General features: G+C 51.1%; 2 protein-coding genes and 1 long non-coding RNA gene across 3 annotated transcripts in view; 1 reads left to right on the top strand and 2 right to left on the bottom strand.

Annotated features, from left to right (window-relative positions):
- The window catches only part of CAPN8 (calpain 8), a 31,292-nt gene extending 18,839 nt beyond the window's left edge, over positions 1 to 12,453 (bottom strand). The window contains exons 1-6 of the mRNA XM_016221229.2: positions 12,217 to 12,453; positions 10,081 to 10,150; positions 3,414 to 3,532; positions 2,607 to 2,740; positions 1,615 to 1,783; positions 1,363 to 1,446 (exon numbers count right to left, since the gene is read on the bottom strand). Of these exons, the coding sequence (XP_016076715.2) occupies positions 1,363 to 1,446; positions 1,615 to 1,783; positions 2,607 to 2,740; positions 3,414 to 3,532; positions 10,081 to 10,150; positions 12,217 to 12,453 (813 nt within the window). The remainder of the gene's footprint in view (positions 1 to 1,362; positions 1,447 to 1,614; positions 1,784 to 2,606; positions 2,741 to 3,413; positions 3,533 to 10,080; positions 10,151 to 12,216) is intronic.
- Positions 12,454 to 20,973: 8,520 nt separating this feature from the next.
- On the bottom strand, positions 20,974 to 22,442 carry LOC107543600 (uncharacterized). Its single transcript, XR_015716297.1, has 3 exons — positions 22,374 to 22,442; positions 22,100 to 22,278; positions 20,974 to 21,313 (listed from the first exon to the last, which is right to left on the bottom strand). It is a non-coding gene; the product is annotated as an uncharacterized LOC107543600 (long non-coding RNA).
- A 438-nt stretch (positions 22,443 to 22,880) lies between these two features.
- The window catches only part of CAPN2 (calpain 2), a 40,416-nt gene continuing 37,066 nt past the window's right edge, over positions 22,881 to 26,230 (top strand). The window contains exon 1 of the mRNA XM_087828854.1: positions 22,881 to 23,117. Coding sequence (XP_087684980.1) covers positions 22,881 to 23,117 — 237 coding nt within the window. The remainder of the gene's footprint in view (positions 23,118 to 26,230) is intronic.

The following is a 26,230-nucleotide window of genomic DNA, read 5'->3' as shown; positions in this document are numbered from 1 at the left end:
CGCATGTGTTTTCAGGCCTCGGTTAACTGCACTATTTGTCACAATTTGGTTGAGTCAATAGTGGATCCAGCACAAAAACAGGTTTATGTCTGCTCTAACTTGGGTTTAGATTTTATGGTTGACTCAGTTCTTAATATATGAGACCGAATGGTAATAGACGCCTTCCCAATAAATACTCAGAGCCCAGCAGTTAGCATTTGTGGAGCCTGTGCTATGGACTAGGCACGGTGCTCAGCATTTCAAATACGTTCTCCCCTCATTTAAACCTCAACACGATCCTGTGAGCTGGGTCAGTTATTATGTTCATTTTAAAAATGAAGACTAAGTTGAAAAGTCGAAGACTCAAAAAGGTTAAGTTAGCCTCGATTACCTAGTTACTAAGAGGTAAATGGAGGCCGGGCACCCAGGGAGGCTGTCTCCAAAGCCCTTACTCATAAATCCATGCATACACCCTCCCCTTCCTATTTACTGGGCAGACACTATGGGCCCCACACAAACACCATGAACTGTGGGGTCTTCAGTGTCTTACTTCCCTTTATCATCTCACGTCATGCCCTAGCCCAATGTTTACACTTATTCCTATCTGGGGACTGACTTGATTAAAGAACATATTCTTGAAACACAAACACATGCAATGAACATCCATGCCATTTTAATAAATCACAAGAGCCGAGACACCCACTCATTTCCCTTTTTGCCTTGGCCATCGGGAAACCCAGAGCGAAATTAACTTCTCAGTCGTTGCACTGCTTTCAGCCTAGATTTTAGCCCAGATTGTCTGGTGTATTTTACCTTAGTTGCATGGTCTTGCTACATCTGTGCTTTTCATTGCAGACCACATCAAATCCTTTTTGGGTACAGGCAGAATATAGTAAATAAATATAATGAGAATTATAGGCCACACTCTCCCCTTGGGTTGGAGAGTGAAGAATACCTGCATGTCTTCCCGTTATCATATCCCATCCAGACAGCCGGGCAGGTATCACTGCCTTTGTTCTTTCTGGGGAATCTATGAGTTTCTACTGCTTGACCTGCACAAACACTTCTTGGAATAAGCTTAGAATCTAACTGACAATTTCTACAACTTTCTTCCTGATCGCATCTCGGAGGAGAGCCTGGGTTTAGTTAGAGCCCACCGAGCCCTAGCTCAGGAAGGCTGCATTCCCCACCTCCGAGTGGGCCAGAGGCAGAGGGGCCCGTGCAACAAGCAAGAGCTGACCCCACATGTGTGGTGTCCGGGGCCCTGTGCAGCCAGAGAGAGACCTCAGCCAGGCGATCCCCTCTCTCTTTCTCTCAGGGGGGCCCTGGACTTACGGCCACATATTGATTTATAACCCTCGCGCTCCCCCTGCCCGACTTTACCTCCTCCACGCCAGTGACAGAGTACGCGTGACTCTTAACCAGCTTCTGGCTGGTGATGATTTCTGTCTCGGCCCCGCTGGAGACCTGCATTGAGAAAAAAGTCCGCTCAGGGTGGACCACTCCGGGTGGCCGCCCCTGACCCTCTTGGGGCTGGTCCTACAGAGCTTTCCAAGGACACGCTGCACAGCCATGGGCTCTGCTCTGGTCCCCTGTCCAGTCCCTTCCCTACCGCACGTGGGCAGGGGAGCTCACATCAATGGAACAGGCCAGCAGGGACCCCGCGCGGAGGGCCTTCCGGATGATCTGAAACAGACTGGTCGGTGGGTTCTTCAGGTCAAAAAACTCAGAGATGCCACCCGTGAAATCCTCAAACCCCTCCACTGTGGACCCTCCAGCGAGAGCCTCGTAGGACCCGTTGAGCCTGTTGAAAAAGAAAGAAGACCTGCACACTCCACAGCCATGAGCAACCCCAGGGAGGGGGCCTCGTGGGTGGGGGGCAGGGACAGTGCTAGGACATGGTGTGGTCTGAAGGTGAAAGAGGAGCTTTTGCCGATCTTGCTGTGGCCCGGGAAGGTGCTGAGGCCGCAGTTTCACGTGGCCAACTCAGCACTTGTCCAGGAACGAATCTCAGGCCACCTCCCCCCAGGCCACCCACTCCTAGAAAAAAAACAAGGTGTAACCTTTCCAGAGCTCACCGTCGCTTCTTGGGTTTCTGAGTGTTGGGGGGCATGAATAGATTGGGGGACCCTCCCTCAAGGCATCCCCTGGGACCTGCTGTAGGAACGGGGCTGGAAAGGAACTGGGGTTACAAAAAAGGGTGCCAGTCAATGAAATTAATTGAAAGAACCCAAAAGAAGGCTTTGAACGTGGAATGCCAGGGAGGAGGGCTCTTGAACCAACAGTCAACAGACGCTTGAGTTTGGTATCTGAGCACATGTGATTTCTTATCACTCATTTCAAAATTCACATGGGCCTAAGAACTGCCCTTGGGGTTTCAGAGAAGAGAAAGCCGAGTGGCTGAGTGGCTAAGGGGCTTGTCCCCATTCACACGTTCATGTGGGACAGAGCTGAGCTTGCCAACTCCTGGCCCCAGTTTCTGTTCCTCTTAGTTACTGAGGGATACAGAGCATGGGGTCCAGGTGCTGGGGAAGACTTGGGATGACACCCTGAGTTTGGGGGTAAGGGGTAGGTGAGATACTCCAGGAAGACTGTGGGGCCTCCCAGCTCCTAAGCACCCCACTTACTTGGCGTAGGCCTTCTCCAGCAGCGCGCTCCAGAACTCGCTGCCTTCCTCGGAGTGCAGGAAGAGCAGCTTCCCGTCCTTGGTGGGCAGCCTGTCGTCCACCACGACCTCCACCCACTCGCCGTATTGCCAGAACTGCGGTGGGAAAGCAGGCGGCTGCTCCAGGGAACAGCTGGCGGGTGGAGCGAGTCTCTCCGGGGGACCCGGGAAGGAGCCTCCGTGATGCTCAATGTTCAGGTCTTGGACCTTTAGTGAGTGCCCAGCTCCTTGAGAGCAGGATCTGGGTCTTAAGCATCTGTGCACGTGGCAGATGCCAAAGAAGTCGGGAGGCATCGGGTCTAGTGTCTGAGTTCGTGGTGACAGTGTGTGACTCGGACCCGCGTCTCCTGACACTCACTCCCAAGCACTTTCCTTAAGGCCGTGAGGCCTGGAGGAGACGTAAGGGGTGGATGCCTGGGTGACTGGGTGGATGCATTAAAGCTGGGGTTCTCACCCAGCTGGGGTGGCTCCGTTGGTTGAGTGTCACCCCAGGCACCAAGAGGTGGCCAGTTGGATTCCCAAGGGCACAGGCCCGGCTTGTGGGCTCGATCCCCAGTAGGGGGCATGCAGGAGGCAGCCAACTGATGTTTTTCTATCTCTCCCTTCCTCTCTCTATAAAATCAATTTAAAAAAAAAATTTTTTTTAAAGCCGTGGTTTTAAAACTGTTAAAACATAGGATACTGGACCCCAACCCAAGAGCTTCTGAGTCGGTAGATCTGAGTGGGACCCGAGAGTATGGAAAGTAGCGTCAAGGGCAACGCGCGATACCTGAAAATGAAAGATCCCCGCGTAGTTCTTCTGGAAGTTCTGGTCCCTGGGCACCACCCGGTAGAGCAGCTGTTCGTTCAGGGTGAGGGAGGCGATGGCCGCCAGAAGCCAGCAGTCACCTGCACCGGGTCATGGGGGCACAGGGGTCAGGCCAGGCCTGCAGGGTCCCTGCCCTCTCGGACCCTCACACCACTCCTTTCTAAGTCAGACAGTCAGACTCTCTCTTCCTCCTGTGTCTCAAGGTCACGGGCAACAGTCAGCTCCTGCTGCCTCATTGGAAGTCATGTGCTCGGATCAAAAATGTCCCTGGTCCTCCCTGTCGCCCCCTGAATGTGACCATTTCACGTCTCCAAAGCCCTCATCCAGTGGAAAACGATGGAAAGAGAAAAACCCCCAAATCAGGCAGTCGTGGGTTTTATTGCTTCTCACTAAGGAAGACTCAAGGGCGGGGTAGTATCTCATTAAAAACGACTTCCGAAGAGTGAATGAGGCACCAAAATGTCCTTCCTCTCCCTCTGGTCTTCTTTCCGTCAACGCCTGCGATCAGGGATTCCTCTGCTGAAACCCTCACCTTCCTCCGCTGCTTATGAATGAAATAAAATCTAACAGGACGTTACACCCCCCACAATATGCCTGCACCCCAGCCTTTCCCCATCGTAACCCTGCGGGAAGCTGATGCCAATGAGACGCCCGCGTGCGGGGAGCCTGCCCTGGTCTTTCCCACTCGGCTGCGCTTTTGCTCACTTGCTCCCTCTGCTGGCGGCATTCTCCCAGCGACACCACCTGCTGCACCCCCCCCCAAACCCTCCCTGACGCCTCCCACTCTCCAGCTGCAAGTCGCCTCTTTTTCTTTGTGTCTCCTAGAGACTTTAGCTACACTTCTGTGTGCGCTGCTCACAAGCTGCCTCAGATCACAGTCAGCAACCAGACTGGACTCGAAACTCCCTTTATGCATCAGGTACTTGGCAGAGCTTTCCTGACCCCTCCCCTGGCCTGCCGGGGGGGCCCCCTATACGCTCCCTTCTCAGAGCCCCCAGCACCTTTCCGAGCCCCCTGAGCATGGCTGTCTCTCCCTCCCCCATTCCTCTCCCATCTCTTCCCGCACAGCAAGGGTGTGGATCCTTTCATCCCAGCATCCTTAGCAGGTGGCTGCCACCTAGTAGGGGCCCCATGAATGTTTGATGAATAAAAATAAATAGGCAAATGACCCAGTGAATCAATGAGCCATATTTTTGTTCCTGTACAAAGCCCCAACAGCACCTGACATAGTTTGCATCTGACTCTGGCTGGCATGCGGGGGAAGTGGAGCCCAGCCAGGATATGCGTGATGCTGACAAATTCCACCTCCGCCACCAGCAGGGGCCTTTGCCTTCAGAGCTCGGGGCAGAGGGAGATGACAAGGGAAGACAATCAGAGACACAGGCCCCTGGGGAGTGGATGGGCCACTGCTCTGCGACCCTCTCTGAGGCAGGTGGCCTCGCACACGCGGAGATCAGAGCAGCCACGCAGCTCTTGTGACTGGGCACCACCTGCCTGTCTTCTGATATGGAAGTTTTGCTCTCAGCCTGAGCTGCTTCCAACAGCCCACCCAGAACATTCCTTAGACATTGTGATGCAAGGCATGCAAACCCAAGTCCCTCGGCTGCTGGTGTGAAATGAGGCTGCCCACCTGGAGGAGAGGTTCGTTTTCTCTTCATCTGCCTCAGTCCTGACATTCACGGGCCCACCTGGCTGTCACCGCGGTCACAGAGCTCCGAGGAGGAGCAGTGGGCGTGAGGGCTCTTGGATCCCTGCCAGTGACTGTACAAGGTGCGAATGGATTGTCATGACAAATACGCTTTTTCTAGGGAACACGTCCAAACGAGTGTGTTCCCCTTCAAAGAGTTCTCCTGGGAGAATAAACATTTATTCTGTTGCTTAAATATTTCAGGGGCTTGTTTGGGGGAACTGCCTTGGAGCCTGTGACATATTGCTAGGGTTTTTCTCGGTGGGGACGCAGCTTGGATCGTGGAGCATAGTTTTAATTTTCAAAAGCAGCCAAGAGGCTTTGTATCCAAGGCTGACATCCATCCACATGGTGAGGTACAAAGTGGCCCTTCCCTGTTGGTGCTGGGGCAGGTTGTCAGATGCCCCCTCCAAAAACGACTGAAAATGGTCTGGCACTCCCAAATCCGACCTGGGGATCCTGACACTTCCCAATGAACATGTGGGCACTCAGAGGGCATCAAATATTAAGCACAGGGTAATGGAGTGTCTCCATGGCAACATGAGGGTGGCCTCCTAGCCTCAAACATACAGGGTGTCCCCCCAAAATGTAAACTTAACAGCTGATAGCTCAGTCAATGTTTCTTTCTTTTCAGATTTAATCCATTGGAATTAATAATTATTCAGAGTGTGCATACATTTTGGGGGGACACCCTGTATTAAGAGATGAGCTGACTTGAACTCAGATGTAAAAATGCCTGGGAGCCCAGTGGGGTGGGGTGGACTGAAAACAAAGTGTTTTAGATGCAGAAAAACCCCTGTGTAAAGTGCCTAAGAGCAAAAACATGCGAAAGGAGACAGGAAGGAAGCAAGAGTCAGGGAAAGGGCACCCTGGCCAGGTCGGTGGGCAGGCAACCACAGAGAAAGCCATTTCAACCAGCAGCCAGTGCAGGTGTGGCTGGGGCTCATCGACAACAAAAACCAAATTTCTCCAAAGACCAAAGGAGGGATGCCCAACAGCAATTCGGTGCAGATCAGAAGGTGAAACAGAGGACTGGAACGCAGAAAGGCCAAAGGGTCAGCGCCGTAAGTCAGGCCCAGCAGGGCTGGTGTAGACTGGAGGGGGTGAACCAGTCACAGCTGGCTCTCAAGCCTACTCCATTTGGCTTGTGTGGTGCCGCCTGCCTAGTGATTGATGTATATAACATAGTAAGGTTTGTGCTCCTTTTTCAATGTCCTATATAAAAGATTCGAAGTTGAGCCTAATAAACAACATAATAGAAGGTAGTGATGAGTAGAAGAGCTGTTCTGAGATATTTGCAAAAACTGCAATGTGATGGGAAAATAATTTATGATTTCTATTACTGTGCTTTGTTACCTGCATTCATGACAAAAGGAAATAAGTTAGTGAGGGGTAGGGTAAGTAAGGATGTAACAGTAGAATTCTTTCATGCTCTTCTTAAAACAGTGCTCATAACCCACTGGCTCAAATTCATACTAAAGTGTAAATGGTTGTCTTGGGCCCTTCCCTCATAGGAGACAGGACAGTGGTGATAGTGGGGTTGAACCTGAGGGCACTGAGCACTAGGAATCAAGATAGAGAGAAAATATATGCCATTAAGAAGGGGGACCCTGACAAGGGCCTTATCCTTAAGGCCCTGTTAGCAAAAGCAAACTTGTTCCATATGGCATGTGACAGGGCAGCAAGGAAATGTTATCTGCTGTCTTTCTGCTTCCTAGAAGTCAGACCCTGTGCTTTCCAGATTCAAACAGTGGGTCTGGCCCTGTAAGCTGGCTAAAGCTTCCCCTGATTACTCATTTAAAGTAACCATTCAGTCCTAGTGAATTGATTTACTTTGCAACAGCCCTTGAAGGAAGCCACAGATCAAAGGGTTCTAGAAGAGAGCTTTGGAAGACGCTGACACCAGTCCTGACTGCAGAGAGCGGTGTGCACAGGGCCCCTGTTCCTGTCTGGGAGGGGGGCACTGACTCAGAGGAAAATCAACCGCCACCTGAATTTAAATCTTCATTGTTAGTTCTTTATCTTTAGAGACCTTTGAAATGGGCCTGTCATTCCCTTTTCAAAACTAGAATAAAGAATCTAAAACCCAGTTTACTAAAGACAGCAAAGATGAGAAAGGCATCAAGTCTACAGGGGTGAAGAGAGAAATCGGGTCAAGACAGAAAGGAGGGTGGAAGAGATAAGCACATGGGAGCACAAAGCACAGAGATACAATAAGACAGAGGGAAAGATCCGGGGGGAGGCGGGGTAGAGAGAAACCCCAACACTCACCAGACCCTTCAAAGGAAAGCTTATCTCACGGCTAACCCTGTGCGGTGTGGAAAACAAACCACCACTAGATCAGAAGTTCGGATAAACACAGTAGCATTTGTTACTCAGAGAGCCCTCTCGTTTCTCTCCAGATTCTGGAAGGCTCTCTCTGTTCCTCATCTGTTCAAGAAGGAAACCTTCTCCCCAGTCCTGCAAGCAGCAGGCGTCCGAGTTCGTTTTCCGGAGACCAAGGTCTTGGATGGTTGGAGACTGACATCCTTTAGGCCCATTTGCACCTAAAGCGGTTTCCGGTCCTGACGCATTTGTACAACCAGAGGCCTAACTAATGCCCCCCTGGGTGTTTCCCCGCAGGTGGAGGAACAGCACGGCCACGACTTGCTGTGTGCGGTGCACGAAGCCAGAAACGTGTATTTCACGCACGGGACAGAGTCTGCTTCACTGGCTACAGAGGCCTCAGGAAGTCTGGGAACATGCACAGGCCAATGTGCCAGGGAGACACAGAATGACAGTTGCTATTAGAAAGGTGTCACTTTCATTATATAGACCAACTGATAAAAAAATAATAATAATAATTTTTTTAACCTAAAAATAATAATAATAATTTTTTTAACCTAGAGTAGACCCACCACGCTGCGTTGTGCACTCAAAAGCCAACAAGCATTTAACAAACATTAACCCACATCGCACCCCGATTCAACAAGCAGCGCATAGCGCCGCCCTGAGCTTCGGTGAGGGGCCTCCTCCTAATCTGGCCACAGCCCATGTGGTTCGGGGCCAGCCCTGGCTCGGATCTCACAGCCACACAGGTGGTTGCGACTCAGCCACCGGCTTCCACCGGGCACAGTGAGGCACCGGCTTTCTCCCTGTTCAGGCTCCTTCTGGTTGACAGGCACTTAGGACCGTCCCAAGAGCCTGGGCCCTTTGGAAAGTCGGACTCAACAGCCCCTTCCCAGTCCATTCATTGAAAACCACCACCTCAGAGCACAGCAGGGAGTAACATTGTGGTAACTATGTACGGTGCCAGGTGGGTACCAGGCATATCCCGGATCACTTCATAAGTTGCACAAATGTCTAACCATTTACACTGTACACCTGAAACAAATATAATGTTCAATGTCAACCGTAACTGAAAATATTTTTAATAAATATATAAATAAATTTTTTAAAAGACCACAATGATACTGATTTTTTAAAAATTTTTTAAAGTTTTTGGGTTTTTTAAAAATTGATTTGTAGGGACAGAGAGAGAAACATCAATGTGAGAGCAGAACATTGATTGGCTGCCTCCTGCACGCCCCCTACCGGGCATGAAGCCTGTAATCCAGGCATGTGCGCCGGCTGGGAATCGAACCAGCGACCTTTTGGTGCACAGGAAGACGCCCAAACAACTGAGTCACACCAGCCAGGGCAATATTGATATTTTTTAAACAACAACAACGACCAAAAAGCCACCACCTTAGTTGCTGGGCTGATCCAGGGCGGCCCCCATAGCAAGGCCCCACTGACTTGGGTGGGAGCTGGATTCTGAGGGTTAGCTTGGGTTCGTTTCCTGCACTTCCAGCCACCAGCTCACTCACCATGGTAACGTGCAGGCCTCTTTTCGGAAAAGCTCTTTTCTCCTTGCTTAAAGCCATTCAAAGGAAGAGCTCTCCAAGTCGATCAATTAAAAGACACTTATTAAATACCCTGTCAAAGGGTTAAAACGTCGCTAACAGGGAGCTGCTAAAAGCGTAGATGGGGAGTCATGCTTCCCTGAGACACACTGGAAATTAGGTGGAACACGTAGCTGGAAGTAGAAGGGACAGGAAAGATCAGCCCGTCCCCCCCAGGAGCCAGGACAGGAAGGCTCAGGCTGGGGGGGATGGCGCACATGCTTGCGTGTGGCACCCTGACTCACTCTCGCTGCTTTACACTCACCCTCCGCCAGCCCTGGCTAAGGGGGTATTTTTTGTACTCATTAAAGGAAAGAACATTGGAGGCTTTTAAAATAAAGTGCCCTGTGATTTTCAAAATCATAAAGGTTTCCAGCAGATTGAAAACGTTCCCCTGGCTATAACAAGGAGGGGAAAAGAAGGGAAACCTTTGGAAAGATCAAGGTTATCAGGCCTGTATGGATGCTGAGATTTTGTTTGTTTTACTAATTTTCCCCAAGTAGGATCTGCCACTTCGTTGCTCTCATTTCCAGTCCTATATTTTGCAGCGGCCCCCCGATGGCGGTTTGGAAACGAAGCGAATTCAATTCAGAGCCACGCTCTCCCCTAAAATGCCAGTGTTGTCCCACTTGACGGTGAGGCCCTTAGGAGATGGAGAGCATGAATCTGCCTGAGGCTACAACTTACAGAACTAAACAAAATAAATTCTTCCCGAAGCTTAACTGCCCCTGATCGGAAGGAATAAAAAAGTTTGAGGAGGGACGGTTCTTAATCCTAGGATCCCAGGCCTGTGAAAGAAAGCTTGGCTGGAGAGATAGGATCCTTGCTTTCTTACTAATTATAAAAGCATCTATTATGACAGTTCCTGATTGTAGAGACATGGCCATTTTATAGGGCAAATTATGTCCACTTAAGGGTGACGACAGTCAGTCCAGTCTAACAGCTTAATCTGGCGTTACTCACCCCACGTGCCCCCAGGCCCAGCCCCGAAACAGACCGGGCCGTCCCACTTACTCACCCAGGCCACCTTGACAAATGTCTGTGCGTGTGGCTCCACCAATGATGAACTGAGGGCTGGGACACAATTCCTGAAAGCAATTCGGGACAAAGCACAAGTCATAAGACACCCAGTGATGGTGGCAACAAGGGTAAAGTCAAGAGTCACTGAATTCAGACCTCAAAGCAACCTAGGAGGCTATCTACTGTGTGTCCCTTATTTTACTGCCGAAAACTCTCCTCTCTCTGCTCCTGGGTCTTTGCTCCCTCTCGACTTTCTCTTCACTTCTCTGAACACCTCCTCTCAATCCCCTTCGAGGGTTCCTCTGCTCCGCTCACCCCCAAGCACCAGGGAACTCCTGGGCCAGGTCCTCAGCCCCCTGCAGGGACCCCATGTCACAGGGCAATAGCCTGCCCGGAGCGTTCTCTCTCGGTGACATCACCCAAACCCGTGGGTTTGGCTCCTACGAAATACGCTGACACTTCTCAGATTGCTGCCCTGAGCTGGATGTCACGCTCTTCGTACGATACAAGCTCATTCATCTCATAGCCAATAAGTCTACCAAGTTCTGCTAAAGTCTGGAGTTTGGTTTGGAAGACAGGGTGGCCTGCAAAGGCCGGAAACAGGTTCAAGTGTTCTAACCAGAACGGTGCACATTCAGGTGGCCCAGGGGTGCCCCCCGGCTTCCTCACCATCACCATGGAGACGGCCACACACTCCTAGCCCAGCCCCCCCCCCCCCCCCCCCGTCCCTCTCGGATCTGCCCCATTCGACATCTGCAGCCTCATGTCCCCGTCTCCCAGTGGCCTCTGCCCTTCTCTGAAGACTCTTGCTCTAAACTCACTTTCGCAGCCCAGGCCCTTTGCTCACGCCTGTGCCTTCCTGGGCTCGGCCATGACCCTCTCCTTCCACCTACCCCAGCTCCGATGTCTGTCTGCGGTAACGAACCTGCCCCAACCACCTTCCCAACAGTGCAGAGCCAACACCTGACACAAACAGAGGCCTAAAAACACACACACCAAAACAGTCCACTGAAATGAAATGTCACTGTCACCTCTTGAGGTTAGAATATCAAACCAGGGCTCCTAACCTTGATTTTTGCCAACATCCCAAAGACGCCATATGTGTCAAGAGGGGCGGGAGGGTGGCCCTAGGTGGGCAGGAGGGAGGCAGGCAGAGGAGTTACTCACAGGGGTAGAAGCTGTTGGGCCAAAATTGATAGAATAAAACTAAAGGGATACAGGCAGCTGGAGTTAAATGAGGATTTGACCATATTCAAAGAATTTTCTTATCCTTCCCGTGTCAACCACGGCCAAGAAAATAGGTACCATGACTTGATTTTCCCACCATGGTCTAGAAGGGAAGACATTCCCTGGTGTGTTTTCTTAGGAGGCTTTTTAATTGGCAGACACTGAATAGATTGTCTCAGTTCTCACCACCACCCCTCGGAGGGGGCTCCTGTCCTTGAGGTTAAATTACTTGACGAGGGTCACACAGAGGTGGGTGATGGACATAGGTTTTGGGAGGATGGTTCTCCACTCTCTGCCTTTGAATTTGGGGTGGTAGCAGTGACACCCAGGGGCCCCTGAGTTCCATCTGCATTCACAGACCCACAGCCCCCACCTCTCCCTCCACTCGCCAGCCCTGATGGGACAGTGACACAGTTCACGACCTTAAGCAACCCTGCGGCTTTCGACAACGGTGTCACCACTCACCCCTTACCAATGAGGGCATCGCCTTGCCTTGCTCCACTGTGCACTGGCGCAGGGGCCCATGCAATAACTACCATGTAGTCTGTGCCCGTGACGGGCACCATGCTCTGAGCTTTATCTCTAGCACTCCTACCAGCCCTGAGATTTAGGTGCCAGCAGCACGATTTTACAGATGAGAAAACTGAGGCTCACAGAAGTTATCTGTCCAAGACCACACAGGCAGAGCCAGGATTCAAATCCAACTTGTCTGATCCCAAAGCCCATGCATGCTCTTCCCTCTAATCTCACCACCTCTGAAAAAGACTTTTAAAGGGAGAGAGCTGTTCCAAAATATGGGACCTAGGAATTTAGGGTCCAGAGCCACGCCTTCTCCCTCAACTACTTCTCACCAGCAGCGAGGGCCCTCCATCCCATCTGACGCTTCACAACAAGCCCATCTCCTTACCATGGGCCGCTTCCAGACAATGCCTTGAGTTTGGGGAGAGCATGGTCCAAGATCCTTGTAGCCCAAGGCCGATGGGCACGCTGGGAACTCTGGGTCCTTAAATAGGACCCCTGAGTCCAAACACTGCTGCCTTAGGGTCTCAAAGTCCTGGCCCAAGTACTTCACGACCTTCTGGTTGGAGCCAAGACCTTCAGCTGCTGCCCTCTGCTTGGACACTCGCCCTGCCAGGGCTGCCATGGCCATGGTTGGCTCCGTGGGTGGCTTCGTGGGGAGGACAGGAGGGCAGGGCTGCTCTGTGCTCTCGGAGGCCTACCCCACTGGGAGGGGAGCTATAAGGCAGCCGGGAGGGGAGGTGGAGAAGGGAAACATTTCACCCGAGGCCCTGCTCTGGAGGGAAGTGAGTCATGGCCAAGAGCAAATAGTATCCAAGGTGCAAATGAATATGCTCCGCCTTCCCTGTCTGCCTTTCAGATGGCAGTTTGGAGGCCTGGAAACTTCCAGAGCCCCTCCCAGGCCATTAACCTAAGACATTCATTAGGATCTCAGCTGTCCCCCACCTCTTTGCCAGACCTGCTGGCCTCCCTTTGGCCCCCAAGGGCTGAGATGAGAAGCTGTCTTGCAGCTTGAGGCTGGGATTCACCAGGGCTTTGGAGAAGTGGTTCTGAGCAGGTTGGGGACTGGGGGGGCAAGGGGTTCAGTGGGTCTCCTTTCTTTCCAGAAAAATTTGGTTCTATATTTGCTGGGTGGATAGAAATATCAGAAAGGGGTGATTCACGGAGCAGATCAGAGTCAGCCCAACTGGACGTTGTTCCAACTCTGCGTGAGGTTTTGACCTCTGGCTGCCTGGGTTTCTATCCCAGCTCCACGAGTAATTAGCTCTATCCCCTTGGGCAAAGCTATTTAACTTCTCTTCCCCTTAATTTTCTCATCTGTAAAATGGGAGGTAATGGCAGCACCCACCTCCTGAGGTTGTTTGGAAGAGTGACGAGACAGGACATGTCATTTGCTTGGATTAGGACATAGGAAGTGCTCAGTACATGTCGGCTGTCATTCCCAGGAACCGGGGCCGGAGAGGAGGCCTGAGAATCAGGGCTCTTAGGTTCTCATCTCGGAAGTGAATTATGGGCTCTGTGACCTCGTATTGATCCCTTTTCTCGGGGCTCCAACCTCCTAGGCCTGGTCTACCCCAAGGACATGGGCCACATCAGTGATTTGTGAACCTTAGCATGTGGCAACCTGGAAAAGGGTCCATCTGCCAGAGATCATGAGTCCCAATCTCTTCAACCTGTGAAGAATGCTTCGTTTGGAAAAAGAATCTTTGCAGATATGATTACGTTAAGGGTCTTGAAAGGGGGAGACGATCATGGCCCTAAATGCATCACTAATCTCATAGGACAGGGGTGCAGGGACATCTGACGACAGACTGAAAAGGCAAAAGTGCACTCTGCCGCAAATGCTCTCCTCCCCACCCCCACCCATCCTTCAGACCCTGAGTGCCCTGGGAAGGCTTTCTGAGCCCCCTATGTGAAGCCATCCCCCTCCTACATGCTCTCAGAGCAACAATTTAAGCAATGTCCCCCCACCCCACTAGCCTCTGAGCTCCACAAGGACACTTGTCTGTGTCTGTTTTGCTCATCACTGTGTTGCCAAAGCCTAGAAAGTTCCAGGTATGTAGTAGGAACTAAATTAATATTTGTTGAATGAATGGACGCCCATGGGTATGAGATACCCAGCAGCTGGATATAAGCACACCAGGTAAATGCACTTGGCACAGCCAGGCAGGGTCATTAATGAATTGGCAAAGATCTCATGGCATGTTTTCCCTGCCTTCGTTTCTCCCCTGTGCCTCCCTGAAACATTCCCTGAGACTGAAGTGAACCAGCCCCTCCTCCATCCAACCTCAGAGGGACTCCCCTGGGATTGGATCTCCTTCCCACCCCACCTGCCGAAATTACCTGGCTCGTCCCATCCAGCTGCCGCACAAGCCCTTCCTCATCTCGGCAGCTAGGCCTGAGCCCACTTACGGAGTCGTGAAGAGCAAAGCCAGTGGAGTCAGGACCAGTCTGTCCTCCCCAGGCCCCTCCTGAGCAGGGGCAAGCATCTCCCTGTCACCCAGCCGGGCACCCAGGAGGAAGCCGCCTGCGCCCACTGGCTCCACCAACCTGGGCAGGTGTCACCCCAGCCTCACGCCCCAAACACCCATAGAGCCAATGCCAGCTCCCTTCCAGGAGGCCCAGGATCCATGATAAAGGCTTATGAGGCTGGGCAGAAACATGCCCAGGGGCAACTAACTACATAAAAAATAATTCCCTGGCAAACAGTGCAGGTGACGGTGGCTCTCTGCAGGGTGTCCACCAGCTGAGCTTCATCCGCTCCCTGACACCTGACGCATGGTAGATGTTCATGTCTGATGAATGAATAACTGGCTAAACTGGCTAAAAGTTAGAGTCAAGCTTTGTATCTTGCCTCCTTGGATTGGCAAGAGACAGAGTATAATTAAGCCCAGGGTGGGGATAACTATAAGAATTGAAGTGCAAGTGCATCCTGGTGGTTCTTGTTTCATGCTCGATTCTCTGAAAAGGTTTGCAAATAGGACTTAAACCAAGGCCCGAGGAAGGCTCAGAAAAGAACTGAGTGTCTAAGAGAAAACAGTAATTTAGAGGCAGCCAATAAGAGCCCTAGACCAAGAGCCAGTAGACCTGGATTCCAGCCCCTGTTCTGTCCCATCCTGCTGGTCACCTGAAGAGGTCCCTTTTCTCCCAGCTCTTCCTTTGCTCATCTGACACAAGAGGACATGGGAGGCCCAAAAAACAGCCTCAACTAAGATACACTTGTCTGGAGGTGACGGGCTCCTGGGCAAGTTGAATGCAGCCATCGGCCCTGGAGCTGGGCGAAGGCCCCCCCCCCCAAAAGTGAGGGGCGCTCCTTTGTGGTGACCAGGACCAAGAGCGCCAGAGAGAGCAGCAGCCAGTGGTAAGGAATTTTTAATGGTCTCAAAGCCAAGAGGCTCTGGCTCCAGTAGCTGGTGGTCTCTGCTGCCCCCTAGGGCCCTGTTTCACCCCAACAGGCCTGTGGATTCTTTGCATTTTGACTTCTCCCTCTGACCAAGACCCCCTCCTCCCCCTTCCATTCACAGATGCTGGTCCCTAATAAATACTCTGCACCTCAGACTTCATCTCAGCTTCTACATCCAGGGAACCCAGCTGCCAACAGTTGCTTAGTTTGTGAAAGTAAACATTTTGATGGCCTCATATATGAATTTGCAAAAAAGTGAGCCAGGAAACTCCTATCATCATTCATGATATCAAATTAATAAATATTGTTGTTCACTGTGTTACACAAAATTACGACACTAAAAACAGTATATTTTTGCATTTCAAAAGTTTATGTTGTTTCTTGTGTAGCACTATTTCCCTTATTGCGTTTTATAAGAAAAAATATTTTCAAAGGAAAAAAGCTTTATCATTCATGGCACTTTTCCCCAGGGTTTTGATGACTGTGGCCACATTTTCATTTTGCACTGAACCCTGAAATCCTGTAGCTGGCCCTGGGGGTAGGATCGTGAGCCACTAACTTGGTTGTCCCATACGAGTTAGAAGAGAGGAGTACTATTTTAAGCTCTTATCGGTTATTTATACCTTAATATGAATGCATTTTAGATCCTCTTATGAAAGAAGGTTTTAAAGATGTATCAGGAGAGATTCTGGGAGCACCTCAAACATGGAAAACAGAGAGAAGATGGGAAAGGGGGGGGGTGTGAATGGGAGACCAGAGGCCTAAAGTCAAACTCCAAGTTGTGTCCAAAGTTAGCCTTTGTTAGAATCCTGTTCCTGACACTGATGTGAGCAGTGCAGCCAGCCCAGCCATTAAAAACTACAAATTAGATGTCATTTATTTGAATCATAAAAATAAAATAAAAATCCCCTTGCCACCAAAGTACACTGAAACCACGTACAAAACTGACTGAACGATCGGGAGCATCCTTCAACCTCTTGTTTAAGTCTGGCTTTGAATGGCCGGGCTCCAGAGGTTTGCCAGTGCTTTTTATTACTGGGGTCCTTCAGAGGGATATTAGTTTCTCAGAGTTCTAAGGAGAGAAAGTATCTGGAGTTAATTAAAACGTGCCGATATTGTCATTTTCCACGTGGGGTGGAAGGAACTAATGTGTAGTTGGGTTATCAGCAAAAGGCTAGTAAAAATACATCGCTGGTAAATTGAATGCACACCTCCTGGGAGAATATCAAAATTCAACTGTGTTTTTTTGTGTGTGTGTTTTTTACATTCTGTTACGTGTATATTTGATATGTCTGTTTGCATGGCCACTTTGTGCAAAAGTGAGGTCCTGTTAATAACCCTCTAGCTAAAGGTAGCAGAAAAAAACCCAACCAGCCTTATTCTAAACGGATTTCAGGCTCAGACTCCTGGAAAGGGGAAAAGAGAAATAACCCAAGAAATTTTGCCCTTAGTATTTTGGGCATATAATACTCAGCTAAGACCAAAACAACAACAACAACAATAAACTATAAACAGATATTGAACATTGGTAAGCAGCTTTCACTTTCACAGTGAATGGGTTAGCAGTTCAGAACTACTTTCCGCGAATTCTTGGATGAAGCAAATGGAGAAATATAGAGAGAATGCTGAGGCCTCGTTTCTCCCGGTTGGAAAAGGGAGCTACAGATACGGAAAGAGGGGACTTGAAAACGAACCACGTGGCACTGCTTTGGAATTGAAGGCCGAGTATCATTTCTCCTAAGTTAAAACTTTATCTCATTTATTCGCTTTCCTAAAGTGAGTGTGACTTTATTTATCTATTTTTTTTAATGACTTACTTACCCAACTGAGAGAGAACCAGCGGGATGGTAAAGCTGGTGCAGAGAGAATTTAAGAGATTAAATATTGCAGGCACTGAATAAAGAATGTTAGGATTTCTGGATTATATAAAAAAACCGGTTAACGTCATACAGGTAATACAACTGTAACCTTTACGGATGGGGGATTTTGGGTTTGATTGGTTTGGTTTGGGGATTTAGTTTTTGCTGTTTTATTTTTCCCCCTGAAAAATATAATTTGCACACGTTTTTAAATATAAATGCGCACATCAGCATGGAGCCCTGCAGAGTCTGGGCCTGGTGCAGCGGAGGGTAAGGAGTCAAAGGTATGTCCCCCTGCGGCCTAATGAAATCCTGGGGGGCTTGTCGGCTGGAGCGTGGACAGTGCTCTCTGCAGAGGGGACAGATGCTGTCTGCCACCAGGGTCTGAAATCTTGGCACTTCTGTGGCAACGAGCACCTAGGTCTTGGTTTCCAAATACCATTCTCCGCAAGAAGGAACCAAGGCTCTTGGAAGAAAGGGCCTTTTTTAAAAAAATTTTTTTAGAAAGGGCCTTTTGAAGAAAAGGTTTCCTTTGTCTCAGCTAGATGAGGTTTCCCTTGCTCTGAAACAACAATATTACATTTGGCCATGTGGTGGCACCAAGGCGACACCAAAGAGGCCTCTGGAGGCGCCATTTCCCACCTTCTGCCTGGGTGTGACATCACCCCCATGGCTCACACATTGTCACTATGGTGTCAAGACTTGACTCTAGACTCATGGCTGTTGTTCAGGAAACTTCGGTGATCTTCACGACTGAGGCTCCAAGAAATCACCCAGCTCCACGAGAGGGAGGAGAGGATCGCTCTCTCTCTGGGGAGGGGAGCCTGTGGGCCTGCTGGTCCAAGAGCATTGTCACCTTTCCTCTGGAGCCCAGCTCACCAGGGCCCCACCCTGGGGAGGGACCTTCTGATTCTCTTGTAAAGACAGACGGCGCTCCCCGCCCTGCTCTAAACAATCCTGGCAGATGTTAAATCTGGGCCCCTCACAACTCTCCATACAGGGGGCCCCTTGTATGAGGTCCCCCAGCCCTTATCAGTGACACGCACCGTGAAGACACCAGCAAGCTTTGCCCTGGGCGGGCTTTGTGGCTATGATCCCTCATCCGATAAACCTGTACCAAGGGCCCTCCAGGGGCAGGGACTGTGCCAGGATCACTAAGTGAGTAAGAGAGACAGCCCCTTTGAGTAACTTCCAGGCCAGCAGGCATCAGACACAGACACAGCTCTACCGCCTGGTCGTGAGCACTGTAACAGAAGTTAGGTAAAAAATACTAAGGTGATAACTCTAAATATTCACTATTGTGCTTTTCCATGCATATCCAAGTGCATATCGCAGAATGTTCACCAGAGAGCATTATGTCTTGTGTTCTTGGTGTGACTTGCATTTTTGACCAGTCCCTAGGTTCCTGGGGTGGAAAGAAATTCCTCCCAGACACTCCCTTCTGAGTATGAGTCAGGAAGCCCAGGCCTCCCCAGCATAACCCGGCCCGAGCAGTGACTGGGCCCACAGCACGGTCAGCACCCCGGCAGAGGCCAGGGATCAGGTATCGGGATGGGCCCCCCTCTCTGTGAGTCTGTGGCCCCATGCGGGCTCCGGCCTCCCCGTGGCCGTTGACCTTCAGCTGTCACAGTCCTCCTGGGCCTCACCTCCTGACCCTCAGCGGGCAGACAAGAGGAGGCGGTTCTGCCTCCCTCCTTCACCCTGAGCCTGTTGCTTCTGTGATTCTCATTCTTGCCGTGAAGAGCTGAAGAACCTCCGAGCTCTGAGTCAGACACTGGGTGGCCACATCCCTAAGAGGTGACTCAGACCCAGACTCTGTTCCGAGGCCCCTTTGGTCACATTCCCTTATTTGGACCTGGCAGGATCTCTGAGCCCTCTCTCAGGGGCCCCTGGGCAGAGCCTCTCTCTGGAAGGATGGGGCCGTGGTGCCAGACACTCAGACAGGTGACAGCCTGGGGTGGGCTCTGCAGCTGACCTGCTCATCCTCAGAGGGACCGATGCAAAGAAACATCTTTCCCAGCTTTAAGTTATGGAGATTTAAGTTATAAATCATCTGGACAACAGCTTGGGTACCATTAGGCATCACTAGCTGTGTCTGCAAGCCCAAATCAACATTCTAAAAAATAAATATATTTAAGTCCACAGAAAAGTCTCCTCTGTATTTAATAAATTAATTAATTAAAAATCAAAACCAACCTCCCAGTGGAGGAAGAAGCCAGTGGAAATGTCCTGGCTGCTCTACCCCAAGCACCCGCTGCATTTACAGATGGCCCTGCCATCGGAAGGTAGCAGCCGGGAAGGTGCTGAACCAGGCAGGTTTGAGGCAGAAAAAGCTCGAACAACCTACACAAAGGTACAGGCAGAGAAGGGAGAGCTGGTGACACAGACTGAGAAAGAGCAGGCAGGAACTGGAGGGAAAAAACCCCGCGTAGGCAAAAGGCGCCCTGGCCAGTGTGGCCCAGCTGGTTGGGCATCACCCCGGGCACCAGGAGGTCGCCGGTTCGATCCCCGGTCAGGGCACATGCCCAGGTTTCAGGCTTGATCCCCAGTAGGAGGCCTGCAGGAGGCAGCTAATCAATGTCTCTCTCTCTCTCTTTCTCTCCCCCTTCTTCTCTCTAAAATCAATAAATATAGAATGCTATTAGTCGATGTTACCCTAATAAATTTAATTTTTAAAATACTGTCTTAAAAGGGTAAATGGCCCTCATACAAATATAAAATGAACACGTCAAAGATTTTATTTAATTCATTAATGGATGAGAGAACCAGTCGGTGTTTTTAAAAAACAATAATAATTCTTCAAAGGAGAATCTAAAAAAAACAGTCAATTAGAAATGCAGAACTGAAATTTGTTAATAGATGCAAAACTGAGAGAGGCTGATTACACTAGCACCAGACAAAATTCATTTGCATATGTGTAGAAAAGGCTTATTTGCATTACTATCAATTTTCTGCAACTTGCAGAGCTTGAAGACTGTGAAAGGCACAGACCATTACAGACCTGATCCCCCACCAACCCCCACACATGTCACCCAGCATTCCATAGGACACCCCGGAATATATACATATTTTAATTCCAAAGATTTTTGGAGAAAAATCCTGAATATCAAATCTTAAGCGAGCCTTCAAGATCAACTTAAATGCTACTTTCTCCACAGAGCATTACCTGGGCTTCCTTCCTCAGGCTAAAAGATAATTTTCCAAAAAGGTAAAATTACAACTCTTATAGAGATATAAAATGAATGCATTTTCAAGACTTCATTTAACTCATTAATTAAATGAGCCAATTAAGCAGATGTGATAACTGCTCCAAAGGAGAGATCAAAGAAGCACACATTTATATGAAGTAAAGAATATTGAAATTAATATGCAAAAGGACTCATCTGCCTTCTTCATGGGGGTGAGGGGTCCCTCCACTGGACAGAATTAATTTGCATAATCCATAGAAAATTCTTTTGCATTGCTACAGTAACCTGCAACTTAAGGTTGTAAAATAACTCAAAAGCAGTGAAAGGCTGGAATCAGATAAGCCTCAGCATTATTGACATTTTGGAGCAGACAGTTCTTTGTTATGGGGAGGTGTCCCGGGCATTATAAGATGTTTAGCAGCATCCCTGGCTTCTAGAGGCTCGTAGCATCCCGCAGTCATGACAATAAAAAATGTCTCCAGCCCGGCAAGGCATGGCTCAGCGGTTGAGCATCGTCAAAACACAAATTCTTCCATATTAGTGTAGGGAAGGAGAGGAGGAGTGCGCTCTTGGGCACACATCCATTTCTCTTGTGCATGAGCTGAGAATCTCATGGTACTGTAACCAGAACCCAAGTTCTTGCTGCCTGCTGCCACGAAAATCAAACTCATGAGACACGGGCTGGTGAAAAAGGAAAGAGGTTTATTCAAGTGCTGGCACCTCGAGAAGATGGGGCACTCTTGTCCCAAAGTCCATCTGAACATCTCAGTGCAGGCAGAGGCTTTTATAAGGAGAGAGAGGGAAAGCAGAACAAAGAAATCAAGGGAAGTAGGTTGAAAGATTCTCTATGTGCAGTCCAGCAGAGTCCATTCCAACATGGATCTCAAAACAGGTCAAGTGATGGTCTGGCATTGGGTCTTCCTGGTCTTCGTGATACCGGCTGAAGGTCTTCTATAGTTGAAGGTCAGCACATGTCCCGAAACTAGGATGACTGAAGGTTGGAGTCTGTATCTTCTCAAGTTAGTTCCTACGATTCTTATACAAACATGCTGTTTATCTACAAACTACATATTAGCCAGAGTCAGCATTTACAGAAACAATGTCAAAAGAATGATGGGGTGAGTTACAACTTCCCACTGTTACAGTATCTCCCAACAGAACGGTCACAGTGTCCTGACCACGGCACTGTTCTAAATACCCTACCAATATTAACTCAATCTTCCCAGTTAAATGTGAGTTCCGGATAAACAGCGAATGATCTTTTAGTATAAATTTCCCCTCTTGCAGTATTTGGAGCATCTGCTTGAAGGGGTTCAAAACCTCCGTGGGTTGTGCTATTCTGGCATGTGAATCACTTTGAGCTGAAGGCAATGGGCTCTTGAGTAACGCTTACCTCTCCCTTAAAGAATTTTAGTTAGGGAGGGGCCTTGCCCATAATAAGAGATTATCTGAGATAGCCTTTTTGACCTATCTATCGGGCAGGGCAAACTAATTACTCAACATCTGCTCTCCCCGAGAATGACCTTCCTCCCCTCTGAAGCCCCAGGCCCCTTGCCTCATCCTTAGCTCAGGATGCCATATCTGCCATTTTCCCTGTCTGTCCCGAACCTCTCACGTGTGTGGGGTTCCTGTATCCATGTATGTCGTTAAATTTGGCTATTTCTCTTGCTCATCTGTCTCATGTCGATTTCATTATTAGACCAGCGGGAGAATACATAAAGGTAGAGGAAAGTTTCTTCTTCCCCCCCCCCCCACACACACACTTACACTAAAAAGTTATTAGTATCTATTTGAAATTCAGATTTAACTGGGAGAACGTACTTTTATTTTATTTATTTTACTTGCCGGATCCGTCGACCCTGTGATAAGTAGCTGACCGGCAGCAGGGTAGCGTCGTGGCTATCACGGGCCTTGTGGCTTCAACCTGTGACTTCTGCCTGTGACTAGCTGGGTGAGGCTGAATAATGTCACTGAACCTCTCCGATGCTCGGTGGTAGCATCTGTAAAATGGGGACAATCGCAGGACAACCCTCTGACCCAGCTGCCCGGGGTGGGGGATGAGGGGCTGGGGGGTTGGGGGGGAATTCAATCAGACCTCCTCTGCATAGCCGTTAGGACAGGAGCACAAAGTTGGGGTCCAACTGACGGCAGCTAACGTCTCCCTGGCCTCGGTCCGGGATCTTCTGACTCACAGGGTGTTTCCTCGAGAGCCCCGGTGGCCCCGGCCTCCGGCTTAGTCCAGCTTTCCTCCCGGGGGGTGGGAAAGGACCATGGGACTTGGGGGTGCGTCCCAACGTTTCCTCCCCGGGGAGCCCCAGTGTCCAGCCGGCCGCGCGGCCGAGCCATCCCCGGGCCGCCCGCAGGTGGCAGCACCGCCCCGCGCCCCGCCGGCCGCGCGCCCGGGCCCCGCGCAGAGCGGCGAGGCCACACCCCGCAGGGCGCACGGCGCGCGGCGCAGGGCGCAGGGCGCGCGGCGCGGGGCGCGTCCCGGCGGGTGAATCAGCGCCGGCAGCGCAGCCCGCAGTCCCGTTGCCGAGCTCCGGGCCCGGCCGCGCCCCTGCCGCGCGCAGCACCGAGTCCGCGACCCCGAGCGCCGGGCACCATGGCGGGCATCGCGGCCAAGCTGGCCAGGGACCGGGAGGCGGCCGAGGGGCTGGGCTCGCACGAGAGGGCCGTCAAGTACCTCAACCAGGACTACGCGGCGCTGCGGGACCAGTGCCTGGAGGCCGGGGTGCTCTTCCAGGACCCCTCCTTCCCCGCCATCCCGTCCTCCCTGGGCTTCAAGGAGCTGGGGCCGTATTCCAGCAAGACGCAGGGCATCGTGTGGAAGCGGCCCACGGTAGGAAGCGCGGCCGGGGTGCGGGGCAGGGCGGGGGTCCAGGCCCCGGAGCCCGCCAGGGCCGCCCGGGGGGGGGGGGGGCGGAGAGCGAGCGAGCGGGGGCCGGAGGGGGCGCGCGCGTCCCGGGGCTGCGCCGCCCGTTCCCGGGGCAGGCGCGCGGGGACGCGCCCGGGTGGCCCGGGTTCAAGAGGGCGCCTGTCCCCTCTTCCACCCACGCTTAGCTGGACACGGCCCCCCACGTCCCATTAGCAGGCCCGCCCGGGGAGCCTCCTACTGACTGCACCAAAACTGGGGTGACAGAAGCGGGCCTGGGGACAACTTTTATGGGACGATGGGAGGCGGGGAGAAGGGTCTGGAGGAAAGGAGGCTGGGGGACAGCATCTGGCCGGGAAAAGTCCATCTCTGCTGGCCTCGGGGAGGGGGAAGTCCACACCCTGGTGCTTCTGTGACTAAGGATTGTCTCACGCAGCGAGGGGCAGACCGGGCCAGGGTTTCTGGTTTATTTTAACCAACGGGAGGTGAGAAGACTTCCCCTTACCATTCTCGGGGTGGTAGACAAAGGACAGGGGACCTGCGCCTAGGACCAGAAGGGTCCCTCCAAGCTCCCGGTCCCGCTCCCCGGTGTCTCTGTCCTTGCCTGGCAGGCCGAGGGACAGCCTGCTCCCTAATGTAGTTGTCATCTGTTCCCCATGGAATCCCTGCTGGCCCCGTCTCCTTGGGGACCAAACCTTAACACAGCTTCCTTAGAAGTCCAACCTCTAGGTTCCCACTCTGAGAATAAGCATTCCTGCCCCGTCTCTACTCCGCTGAGGCCTCTCCCAGGTCCCCTTCTCTGTCACCCCAAACCCAGGCCAGGGGCAGCAAGTGCCTAGGAAGTGCCCTAGGCCAGGCCAGGAGCACCTGAGTTCATTCCTTGCTAACCTGCCGGGAGCCCCGGCCTGAGGCGTTCCACCTCCTTGCCTCCATTTCTCCATCTAAATGAAGAGGCGATGCCCACATATTTCCCCCTCTTCGCCCGACTGTCGAGGCCCAGCTTCTGGAAGACACGGTTCTCTCCGGCCCGCTCACCTGCCAGGGACGCTCTTTCCTGGTTTTCTAGAGTCTGGCTCACTCTGATCCCTTGGGATGTAGTCCTGTGTACCCTTCCCCAAGTCATCTTTCCTGACCATTCTTAGCAGCCCCCTCCCCAACTTTTTATTCTTTATCACAAACCCTGCTCGTTTCCTTCATGGCGTTTTTACAATTTACAAATATAACTGCGTAGATTTGTTTGTACTTTCACTGCACTGCAGGAACAGTGAGTTATATTCATCAATATATCCTCAGTGCCTAGCAGGGCCGGTGCCGTCCACAGTAGGCATTCATTCCTTCGTGCATTCATTCCTTCATGCAGCCAGCAATGTTTACTGAGAGCCTGTTATATGCCAGGCACTGTCTTAAATGCTCCGGATGCACCTGTGAACAAAGACAGTGACGATTTGTGGAACAAGCGAATGAATGCGTGCAGGGTTGCAACAAGCCTCAAATGAGGACGATTGTAAAAGTGATCTAAGCAAGAGACTGTATCCACCTTACATTTGCACAGCACTTTACAGTTTACAGAGGGAATTTGCACACATGTCTCCCAGTTCTCGCATTCATTCATTCAATAAGCATTTATCGAGCACCTACTGTACACCCAGCACAGTGCACGTAGTTTCTGCCTCTGAGCTATGAGTAGCCCTGACTGTATATAAACTATATGCACTTCCTTCTCATAGTGCATGTAGTTTCACGAGGGGACAGTGAAGGGAGACAGACGGGTCACCCAGTAGTTGGAAATGCCCATAGGACACCTAGATGGGGAAGGAGACCCGGAGCCATTGCGTGGTGGGGCAGGCTGTGCCCTGCACAACCAAGGGGCAGTGCGGCTCTTATGTTCCCATTCAGCCGGTGAGGAAATCGAGACTTGGAAAGGTAAAATATTTGCTCAGACAGGTGTCCCGGATGGAGCCAGGACTGTGCCCAGCCTGGGGGTGTTTGGAGCCCACAGCCCACAGTGGCCCAAACACTGCTGTGGGAAACAAAACTGTGTCCACCGGATTGGGACATTAGCAAGTCGCTGGTGACTTACTGACAGAGCGCTGCGGCGCGATAGAGGTTCAGTGGGGTGGAAGCGAGGTGGTTACAGGCTCCAGAGTAAGGCGCCGAAAATGAAGGATGGGGTGTCCTCACGGCAGAAGGGCGCCTGGGGGGGGGAGACAGAGGAAACATGGGAAGGAGAGTGGGCACTGGGGTTTGAGAGGCTGCTGTTTTAGATGAGAGCAGCCGGACGGGGCTCTGTGTTGAGTCACTGGAGAGGAAGGGACCCAAGGCAGAGGCAGGGAGGAGATAAGGAAAGAGGGCCCCTGAGGAAGTGAGAGCAGGGACGCGGGGCTGCACCTTCGCAGGCAGGGATTTCCCGACACTGGTGACAGGGCTCCGGGGAGGGGAGGGGGCTGAAGGGAATTGGCTCAAGTCACCAGTGCAGGGGGCAGTGATGAGAAAGCCAGTGTGATCCAAGGGTGTCACCAGTCTGGACCGAGCAAAGGCAGGCAGGATTAGTCCCCATTTTTTCCTGTGACAACCAAGCCTCAGAGAAGGTCAGGACTTGCTTGTACTCAGCTGGCTGAACTCAATCTCACACTTGTGTACCCATCCTCCAGGTTCAGTGATTATCAACTTCTTCAGTAATAATTATAATAATAATAATATAAAAACAACGACAGGGACCTTTTATAGAGTGTTTACCGAGGCACATTCACGTAGTTATCCCATTTAACTATCATGACAACCCTCTGCGGCAGGTACACCTGTGATCACCATCCCCAACTTACAGATGAGGAGACCGAGGCTTAAAGATGAGAAGAACCTCGCAGGGTCATAGAACCGGTAGAAGAAATGACCAGAGCATTTTAGATCTTGCTTCCTGGCAATGGTTGTCAGTTTGGGCTCAAAAAAACTTTACAAAAATTCCACACACACACAAAAAGAAGGGGCCACGTCTCAAACCCAGGTTGTCTGAGTCCAAAGCCCAAGCCCTCAGCCCCCTTTCCTCACACTTATATCTGCATTTCATTCCACGCCCTCTACGC

Source organism: Miniopterus natalensis, chromosome 21 (assembly GCF_054644295.1).
Source record: "Miniopterus natalensis isolate mMinNat1 chromosome 21, mMinNat1.hap1, whole genome shotgun sequence".
Classification (NCBI taxonomy): Eukaryota; Metazoa; Chordata; class Mammalia; order Chiroptera; family Miniopteridae; genus Miniopterus; species Miniopterus natalensis.
Note: the sequence above shows the minus strand (reverse complement) of the source record. Positions and strands in the feature narration are given on the sequence as shown.